Here is a 10,702-nt window from a genome sequence, read left to right as displayed (position 1 = left end):
TCGAGAATTAGCTCACGGAGTGTGCGGGAGATCACATGCTCGCGGGCTCGTGCAGTGCTTAGGACATAAAATGAGTTTTGTGCGATGCCACCGCAGAACGTCGGTTAGCGGCACGCGTTTGCAGCGTTCTATTTGTGAAATGGCGCCGCTGAGTTTATTCGATCACGCATGGATTTACTTAAGGTGTCTAAGGACTACGGCAAGTTTAATTTCTTTTCTCACCTAGCTACATGAGGACTGCTCACGTTAGAAACGCTACATTTTTTTTCATTCCGAAAAGTTATTTTCACAATGCACGGTGCCTGGAGCGGGTAGCAGACGCCTGTTACAGCGCAATTCCAAGTTTTAGTTTGAATCTGTCGTAAAACGGCACTCACTAATTTATGCTGTACCTTTTCACTAAGCTGAAAACTTTTCTAAGCTTTGTTTTGTGACACCCGCCTGGCGGAAATAAGGCACACAAAAAATTTTGGCCACGTGGGTTAGTTCATGCCAGTTTTTAGATTACCCCAAGAGGGAGGCGATCGACGCGAGGCGGCACTCGCACTAGCATTTTTCTGTGCACCATCGGCCTGTTAGCTTTTTTTTTCTTTTATTATTCTTTCTCTCTTCTTTCCTCATCCCATACCGCCTCAAAACTTTATCAATAGATCAGTGTCTCCACCATGAACAAGCTCTACATCGGCAATCTACCGGCTGACGTAAACGAAGGATCTATCCGAGAACTGTTTCATGAGCAAACCGGCGCTATTCCAAAATCTGTGCTCGTGAAGAAGGGGGGCTACGCTTTCGTCGAGTGCGCTGACGAATTGACGATTAGCAAGGCCATCGAGACGCTGAACGGTAAGACATCAATATACCTGCGTTCTCTGACAGTGGCAAGACGCACATGTAGCAAACGTAGCGTGCCGACAGTTGACTCATGTTGGAGGGGTCGCTCAGAAACGCAGGTTGCATGGACTCCCTTCAAAATGGCGCCTAATCTAAATTCTCCGGCCGGCGTGGCCAGGAGGTGGCACCTCGTCACGTTTTTGCTGCAGGTGTTGTGAAGTATTCGCGTCTGTCGTATGACTTAGCAGCGGGCGAACGGCGCCAACGTGTCTGAAGTCTGCGCCACTCGAGTACCGGCGCGCGTCGTCAGCCTTGCAGCAAATTCTGCCACACACATGGTTACCGGGTGGGTTAGGCTTAGCCAAAATCAGTGGAAACAGACTTAAATTAGCGCGTGACATCGACTCCGGGAGACATAGCAAGCGATACTGGTACGTGCCCTTATAGTTACTAGCACGGAACAGTTGTTCAGGGTTGTTACTGTGCCATTTCAGCGGCACTGCCCAGTTGCTTGTTGGAGCGCCGGTCGCCGTGCGGCGCTAGGTATTCCGTAACTTATTTTAGAGGCAACGACCTTACTTCTTCACATATCGTGCTCGTGTTTGGCTCGGGGCTCGCCAACTTTGCCGTTCGGCTTTTTTTTTTATGGAAGTCTTATTCGCCGCCATGTATTCTAAAATTTGACTGGTAAAATGCTGCCGGGGTGCTTTCTGTGCTGGGTTAATGATGGAAACAGCTCAGCTTTTACAAACTCGTCTCAGATTGAAAAGGAGGAAATGCGCACGAGGCATGAGATTATCTTGTAAGCCACAGCACTTTCGCTCCCTTGAACATGTGGCCCGCACCAGTGCAAGTGCACGGACGATAAGATGACACACATGCGAGACGTTTTCCTTAGGGCCATCGATTTCGCCTACCGATATGATTGGAACCCCAGTGGGAATGTTGATAATGGGCGTGCCAGGATGAGTCAGCGTTGAAGTCGTCGGGAAATCGGCGTCAGTGCAGATCGTAAAAACCACTGGTCCCGAAAAGTTGAACCACTTCGGCGCAATGATGCTGTTTGACGCGAGTGAAGTCTCCTTTGGGAACGAGCATACTTACGAAGAGGAAGCGTACCTAAACAGCTAAGTTAAACATGAACGCGGTGTTTATGATTCGCAGTACGACGTTTCGTCATGTTTTGCACTCTATGCCTAAACGGTTTCGTGTTTCGTATTGCAGAAATTGTAATGATGGAAAACTTGCTTTGCTATATTGATGCGTAAGGAAAATTCAGTTTTCTTGGTATATTGGGTTCTTGAGTTCTTTTTCTGTGTGAAATTTGGCTAGTGTAAGCATGATATGCATTGTTCGTTTAAAGGTTGACATTGAATGTTAATTGCAGGTTTGTACGGGCTATGTTAGATCAGTACAGCAGGCACACATACTGGTACCGGCGGCTTTTCTGCTCTCTGGAACCCTCTGTGCGAAGTGCCCCATGTGAGAATAATCGTTGATGCAGTTTAAAAGTTTGCTCGTGTGAGTCTGTGGCATCGTTATTCTGTATAGATGGCTTGCACATGACGTCACTAGCACCATGCCAGTGCAACCAGGCATGGTGCCCACAGAGCAGGTGGTGGCAAGCAGATTAGACAAATGCACATGATCTCACTGTATTCCTATTTTGCCATCATAACTGCTGAATGTAACATCACTGCAAGCCATCTATATGCAGGCAGTCTTCTTTTAGTTCATCTGGTCTGGCTGCCGGCATGTTTTTCTTGTGACTGGGTCATGTTGCTTGTTGCCCCAGAGACAGCATTGGGTAATGCGCTTCGTTAGCATGGTGCTTTTGTGTCTCGAGGCTAACCAGATGTATTTATTCACATAGTACAGACTGCTTGAACGAAGCGAGAGCTTGCTAGACATTCGTGGTAGTCATTTTTATTTGCACAGAAAGGAACCAGATTGTGTATAACAGTGAAGTGCAATTAGCATAGTGCAGTGCCCTAGTTGAACAGATTCTTGGATTGTTGACCTCGAAAAACTGGTAGTCGAAGCCACCGAACTTCCATTCTTCAGAGTAACCTCTGGTTGTTGATTGTATATCGCCATGTGTGTATTCTATTCCAATCTGAACCACAAAAGTGAAATTGCTAGGAGCATAAAAAGGGGGGGGGGGGGTAGAGTGCATTTGGCAGGTGCTCTGTGGTCATGAATAGCAGCTTACCAGTATCTCTGCTAAAATTAAAATGCCTGTGTACTGTGTTAAACCCGGGGTGGCTATAATTCCTCCAGAGCCCCCCACTGTGATGTCTCTCATAGCCCTATTGTCGCTTTGTGAAGGGAAACCCCACAATTTGCAGTTTAGTATTTCTCGAGAGGAAGGTTGCATCTATAGTTGTATCTTGCCAGCACTCTTCTGTGGTGCAGAAACTTGCAGGCTAAGTTAAATTGAGGACAGCAGAGAAAACTGTGGGAAGTAAACCGATAGGTGTAATGGTAAAGGACAGGAAAAGAGCAGAATGGGTCGGAAAACAAATGAGAGTTAATGATGTCCCATTGAAAATCAAGAAGAATTGGGCATGGGCAGAGAATGTGATATGAAGAGAAGATAACCGATGGTCCCTTAGGATAACGGAGTTGATTTCATGCGAGGGCAACTGTTGCAGGGGGTGGATGAGATTAGAAAGTTTGCGGGGATAAAGTGGCCGATTCTGCTGGAGCAGGACATGGTTAACTGGAGGTCAACGACAGGGGCCTTTGCTCTGTAGTGGACGCTGATAGATTTGGGGAGTGATAGTTTGTATTTTGGCAATTGCTTTTGTGTGCCTGCGTCAGTAATTTTGCAGACTTTTTTTTTTATGTTGGATCCTGCATTGCCGGCTGTGTTTCGAAGGAAAGCTGCCATGCATACTGAACTTGGCTCTGCTTGCCTTTGTAGGACACTCCTTCATGGGATCGCAACTGCTGGTCGAGCCGCAACAGTCAGCACCGCAGAACAGAAGGTACGTCAGAACCGGATCCATCAGGAACATGCCCAAATGTAAAGTGTGGTTTTGCCTTTCAGTAGAGTGAAGATGGCGATGAGAACAGTCTCTAGAATTTGGGCCGCAGCATAACTTGAGCCCTTCGTTTCGGGTTTTGTTTTCCGGGATTCGGGTGGTAAAATTCGGATGAAGTTATGGTTAATCAGGAAAAATTTCCAAAGGTTTTTGTCACTTTTTGCAGCACAAGACAGTTTAATATAACAGTGTTTTTCTGCTAGACATAAAATGCTCTATTTTTGCTCATTATTTTGTAAACAACTTGGAAATCATGGGTTTCACTGAAAAATTTCCGCAATCTATTACTACAATTATTTTGTCTCCTACAAAGCACTCCCGCATCGGAGCACCTGCCTTTTTTTGTACAATGCGAAAGCATTCAACACCATAGCGATGATTTTAAAAGCGGAAGGTCTTGGACTAGGTAGTTGTTAGCATGGGTAGCGTTTCAGACAGTGACTGCGATAAACCGTTTTGTCTGTAGCCATGGTGGCCTCTCGCTTCTGCATCGCCGTTTTCGAACTTATTCTAAAATTTGTCCGTCTCATAAAAAGGACTGTTAAAAGAGGATTAAGATACCTAAGTGACAGAAGGCACCTCTGTAATAAGCACTAGATATTCCTTTTTTTTAGGTGTCTTCAGCTTTGTGAACTAGAATAGAAAACCAGCATTTCTTGAAGGCTCATTTTTGAGGAGAAATTGGGTTTAGCCCGATTTAATTTTAAGAGATACGTTTGGGATGCAAGAATGTGGTAAAATCTGCTTTTACCCCGTAATAAGGACTTTAAGTAGACAGCAGTGGTGCATTTTATCTTGCTAATGAGCAAGCTCACCTGCCATAGTGACCCAGTGGCTGAGATTTTTAGCTTCTGAGCACTAGTTCTTTGGGTTGGACTCTGGTTTCAGTGGCCGTGGTTTACTGGCGGCAGAATACAAAAATGCCCCTGTTCTGTGATTTGGTGCACATCAGCAAACCCCGCATAGTCGAAATTAATTTCTAGCCGTCACTATGGTATGTCTTTAATTATGATGTGATGGGCACATACAATTATTAGTGAGGGAAGGTAACCTGTAACTGTCTCCATTTAGACAGCCGTGTAATTTTTTTTTGTTCATTTTTCAAGCCACACTTGCTCAGGTATATTTGCCAGGGAAAAAAAAAAGTGCAGCTCTCTTTGTTGTTTTGGCACCATTTGCATCCACCTTGACTAATTGAGAGACCCCGGCCATGTGTCTGCAAAAGTGCGATAGATACTGCCTGTGCTTTTGTGTATGAACACAGTGAAACCTGCCAGTTGCCGCTGGTAGTCTGCCAGTGGAGTTAGAACATTGTGGTATGGTCTCTTTGCTTTTGCTCACAGGTGTGCAGTTTTGATGACCACTGAGGGTGTAGTTGAGCCCACTTGTAATGAACCTAATGGTCGGTCACGTGGATTGCGTTTGTCGTATCCGAAGTTCGTAGTAAGTGGACTTCCCATGCTAGAGCCAAAAGTACATTGTCGGATCATGTAAGTCCTGTATACGTGTCTGTTTATTCAAACTAGACCTTATTACGGCGCATTCCAAGCTCTTTAGATCAGTCGCATACCCCTCGCCTATCACGCTGCTATCCACAAGCTGTTGCAGGGAGGCGATATACTAATCGTGACGGAAACCTCCTCTCATCATCGCCTTAATTTTCCTGGAAATCGGACACTGTTCGTAGTTATAACATAGTAATATTTTCATCTGTGAATGGCTGTCCGATGTCAGCGTCATCACTGACAACATCAGGTCAGTCTAGCTGCGCATCAACGATGCACTGCCACAAATCTATACAGGCATCAGATAATGTTGGTGTTAGACAGCGCCCTCTATCGTTAATGAGATTATAAACTCAGTCTTACGGAAGCAACTGTTGATCACTATGCAGTCATTTCCGCCCACTCGAATTTATTCCACGGCGGGAAACAGTTACCCAAACTGGGACGTCGCCACCTGGTCAATCAGTTACTGTCTGTGCACTGGTGACGCAAATGAATTATGCCAATGTGAAGTGGCAGGTCTCTCTCGTCGCGTTCGGTTGGAGAAGAGCGTGGTCACCGCACTAGGGAGAAGGCAGCATGTGGTGCTCCGCCTGGTTGTTGAGCACAGACTGGACATTCCTGTTTTTTTTTTTTTTTTTCAAGACACTTGGCGAACAAGTTGCCTGTCATCCTTACGCCCCCTCTAAATAGTGTTACACTTGTCGAAAACAAGCTGTGCATCGCCAAGCCCCTTTTGTCTTGCACATCAGAGCACAGCTTTCACAGTACTGTGCCTTGCTAGTCTTCCCGAGCATGCACAGCAGCCGCCGCACTGCCGTCCAAGCTCATGCATTAGAAGGACGGTAACGCGAATCTTGCTGCTCTTTTCACCAGTGTGAAGTGCCGCCTTTCAAGGCATGCATTATTAAAGGCTTCATCTGTCCTGAACTATCGTCGGCATTCTATAAATCTTTTTTTTTTCTAGGGGGTCGCGTTGTTTTTGTTTTTAGAAACGAGGGGGGGGGGGGGGGGGGGGAGGTTTCACAGAGGCCTGGAGGCAGTCATCACTTTCTGCTCCAGAGAGATACGAGGGTTCCGACTCCAGGGACAATTTTACGGTCTCTCTCGTTCGCAGTAACCGAGTTGTGCGGCCACATTTGTTCGTCTTATCTGAGATACGATGCCATATCTCTAATACTTATTTTGATGGTAGTACGCCGCTCTTTCATAATAAACGAGCGTTTGTTATAACTGTGGCCGTTATAAGTGGGCTCGACTGTAATTGTTGCCTGTTCCAGAAGTCGTGGCAACCGGGTGCAAGTGGGCAACATTCCCAGCCATGTTCTGCGGGAACAGGTCCACCAGCTTCTGTCAACCTTTGGCACAGTGCAGAGCCTCGATTTAGGTGGGTGCTTTGCCTGGTCTCAAGGACACTGTGCCATGCAGTTTGTGGCTTGGTGTGCCAGTGGTGGGTAGCAGCGTGTAGATGGCCAGAGGGACAAACTGCTACATGTGCTTAGTTGGTCAACTGGCACAGCATTGAGGAAAGGTTTTGGGTGAAAGGTGTCACAAGTTGCAAATCATGGCAGACACAGGATAGGGTTAGTATTTTTATGATGAAGGGTGCTGTTTAGCACAACTTGATCTGGAAGACCAGCGTTGAATTAGGAATTAGTATTGCTGTTTGCAGCTTCCTGCATTTTGCTTCTTAAGGATGATAAACCGAGAGATGTCACTGCTGTCTTTCTGAATTGTATAGGTGTGCATGTGTGTGCGCGTAAGTGTCCACCTCTGCATCTGTAAGCTTCACCGAAAGGACCCTAGCATTGCAGAGTTTGCCTTAATTGGCAGTGTGCCGGCAGTAACTCTGAAGCCAATCCTGTGTAAGGCTGATTGAGCAGTATAGAAAGCAGAGCTGTTGGAAGCGCATTTATTTTCCTTCTTTTCACCACATCTAATCTATCATTGCATAGCGTTTGGAACTGTCCTTGATTCTGGCTTTTTTATTTGTGTTGATATCTGTGAGTGGAGTTGCTTTGAAGCTTCAGTGCTGCAGCTGTATTTCTGCTGAATTCATTTGAAAGTGCAAGGAGGTAATGAACAGTATTGCAAGTCACCTGCATTCCTTGCACAAGGCTAGTGTTTATGGGCAAACTGCATGAAAGGAAGGGTCCTTAGTCTTGTGAATGCTTACCTTCGGCTCGTTGCTGGGCTGCAGACTATCTGATATATGCTTCTATCCATTAATAAACAATTTTAATGCTGCTTAAGGTTAAGGTACAAGACGGCTGTCCCCACTTGAAAAAATGCTAGGCGAAATTTTAGGGCGCACAACTTTCGTGTTCACCCAATACTGTTTTATTCTTAGTGCAAGCCTCTTTTTCAGGAAGACTAGAATGCTGCTTTTGTGCAGATAAGTGTCAAAAAGTTTTTTTTTCTTCTGGTTGTGGCAAAACTCTGTATTGGATCACAAATGTTGAAATAATTTAAAATCGGCAGAGTTGAATGCTGCATTATATCGACATGAGTATGGAGCTCTGTAATATTCTAGTGAGATGTGTAGAAGCTAGGGTAGCTGCTAGTGGAGTTTTTATTTGCACTTGGGATGTTCTGTGAGCTCAACTGTGTTATGATAATATGCTTTATATATATGACACATTTTTTTTTTGTCCTTTTTGTTATAGCATCGTTGGTTTCAATTCAGTTTGGCCATTGAATTTGCAGTTGTGTTACTTTTCTACAGATTGGTTTACCTCCCCACTTTTTTTTTCTTTTCTTGCCCTCAGTTCCTTCCAAGCCCGAGAGCTCAACCTATCGAGTACAAGTAACTTATGAAACTCCCGATCAGGCACAGCAGTATGTATGCCTCTTTGTTTTTGTCTTGATTCTGTTTTGTCTTGTCACTTGTTCTGTATCAAGTAGTGTGCCATTCACAGTGAGTGGGGTTGTGTTTCTGTTTGCAATGTGAACTTCAACAAGAAGTCTTGCAGGCACTCGCATGTTAAGGCTGTGTGGTAACCCGTGCAGGTTTATTACAGCGCAAGGTTATTGCAGTGCAAGTGGTTATTTGGAGTGTAGTAAGCTGCACTGTTAAAAAAAAGAAGTGCTATTTTCAGTTCTGACACAGCACTGGCATGTTATTAGGAAGCTGTGACCAGCACGTAGGTTTACTGAAAATGATGTTCATTATACGAATTAGTGCAAGTTTAAAATGGTACTCGATTGTAATCACTGGCCCAGAAAACCTGTTCTGTAACCTTTGTAGTGGGTACTTGCTTTTAGAAATTTATTCCCAAGATTGCTACCAAGTAGTGTTATGCAGTTATAACTGCAAACCCTGCTGTGGGCCCATTTTTTGCTTCATGGATCTTGGAACATGCATCATTTATTTGTACAATAGAACCTCATTGATTCAGAATCTGAGAAGTGCATAAAATATTCTAATTAAGTTTTCGAATCATATGAAATAGAAAAAGGCAAATGCAGAATATTTTTCAACCACGTGCAGAGTCGCTACCATTGCTCTCAACAAAGCTGTTGTTGAAGCTTAACTATTACTGTATTTACTCTAATGTAATGCGACCACGATTGTAACACGAGGGTTGACTTTTCGGGTGTGAAAAGGGGAAAAAAACTCGATTGTAACGCGAGGGTAGACTTCGGGTGTGCGACAGAAAAACCGAAAGAACCCGAATGTGACGCGAGGAACCGACATGCACAGTTCTGAGGGTCAAAGACAACTTTATTGAAATACAAGCCAAACAGGCATTCCTATACACCCTCATCCTCACGGCAGTTGTCGCCGTCACTGTCATCATCACAGCTTGACTCTTCTTTGTCACTAGCTGCCTCCCACAGCAGGTCGTCCTTGTTTCCGTCTAGAGCATTTGAAATTGAGCATTTCTTAAATGCGCGGTAGCCCAAATCATGAGGCAGCCCGTACCAGGCTGCTGAAACCCAGTGGGCAACGGTAGACGCGCTTGGGCATTTCAGACTACCTGCAGGTATTGTTGTTGATCCGCTTTCACTCCACTCCCAGCATAATTGTCGCAAGCGATCCTTGAAGGGCTTGTTCATGCAAACGTCCATAGGCTGGAGAATGGAGCTCATGCCAGCCGGTATAACAACAAGATGTGTTCGGTCACGCTGTAGCTTTTGTTTGACGCCGGGTGTCAGGTGACCTCGGAAAGAGTCCAGAACCAATATTGCTTCCGGATGCAGCAATGCGCCTGGCATTCGGTCCCACACGCTTTGAATCCAATCTTTGACAAGATTCGAGTCCATCCAACCTTTTTCGTGACAGCTCACGATAACACCTTTCGGGAAAGTTTCCTTCGGGATCGTCTTCCGGCGAAAAATGATGAATGGAGGGAGCTTGCGGCCGTCAGCCAAACATGCCAGCATAACGGTAATCCAATTTTTTTCGCTGCCTGTGCTTCTAAGGCGAACTTCATGCTCACCAGACTTGTGCACTGTTCTTTACATAGGCATGTCCAGATACACGGGGGTCTGGTCGGCATTGCCGATATGTCCAAGCGTCATGTTGGTAGAGCGACGAACTCTCGAAGTTTTGATTCGAAGTCCCCGGCCAGCTTCTGGCAAATAGAAGTCGTGCGTCGAAGGGAGAACCCGGCCCTTCGCATAAACTTCTGCACCCAGCCTCGTGATGCCTTAAACTGGTTTTGGGTCAAACCCGTGTCCCGCGCAAGCTCCTGTGCTTTGCACTGAAGCATTTCGATGCTTACTCCAAGTAGTCGGGAACGTTGCTCGCTAATCAACTCTGCAAGGCGACGCTCCAACTCCGGGAAGCGGCCTTTCTTGGGCCCCCGAAAGCCTTTTCGCCGGCTGTTGCAGTTAAACAATTCCTCGCGATGTTTCCTCCATCCCCTGATCGTCGATTCGTTGACATTCAGATGTCTTGCAGCCGCTGAATTTCTCACTTTCTCAGCAAGCAGAATAGCGTTGCGCTTGAAGCCAGTTGTATACTGAGCGCGTGAGCACGCCATTCCGCTTGAAGACAACTCGACCGTTTGATGGGGATAGGCCTAAGACTCGAAGCACGGAACGCACAACTACATGCACTGGCACCAAACACGAGAAAGAGCGAACAAAGCGCGCTGCTCCATGCCCTGCTGCCTGTTAGTCACGTGGCCACGTTTTTGCATCAGTTGCAAGGATTAACAGACAGATGGCGGTGGGATTGCTCGCTCCTTTGCTAGTGTCTTGGCGGCGATTGCGAGCGCTCGGTGCCTCCGAGATGGCTGTTTCATTTTGCGGTCACGGAGGCCACACAACCTCGCTACAGGTTGCGAGCATTCGCCAAGAGGTGGCGCCCTC

The 10,702-nt window shown here is 46.0% G+C and overlaps 1 protein-coding gene across 4 annotated transcripts in view; it reads left to right on the top strand.

Moving 5' to 3' along the window:
* Positions 1 to 493: 493 nt before the first annotated feature.
* Imp (IGF-II mRNA-binding protein) overlaps positions 494 to 10,702 on the top strand; it is a 58,793-nt gene continuing 48,584 nt past the window's right edge. The window contains exons 1-5 of one of the 4 annotated variants that reach the window (XM_077657900.1): positions 923 to 1,262; positions 2,219 to 2,313; positions 3,758 to 3,821; positions 6,664 to 6,770; positions 8,152 to 8,221. In XM_077657900.1, the coding sequence (XP_077514026.1) occupies positions 3,769 to 3,821; positions 6,664 to 6,770; positions 8,152 to 8,221 (230 nt within the window). In that variant the 5' untranslated portion in view covers positions 923 to 1,262; positions 2,219 to 2,313; positions 3,758 to 3,768. Of the gene's footprint in view, positions 844 to 922; positions 1,263 to 2,218; positions 2,314 to 3,757; positions 3,822 to 6,663; positions 6,771 to 8,151; positions 8,222 to 10,702 lie in introns of those variants that run through there. The other 3 variants (XM_077657899.1, XM_077657898.1, XM_077657901.1) reach the window with 3 other exon arrangements.

The sequence above is a fragment of the Amblyomma americanum genome, chromosome 3, assembly GCF_052857255.1.
Source record: "Amblyomma americanum isolate KBUSLIRL-KWMA chromosome 3, ASM5285725v1, whole genome shotgun sequence".
NCBI lineage: Eukaryota > Metazoa > Arthropoda > Arachnida > Ixodida > Ixodidae > Amblyomma > Amblyomma americanum.
The sequence above is the reverse complement of the archived record's forward strand: the minus strand, read 5'-3'. Positions and strand labels throughout refer to the sequence as shown.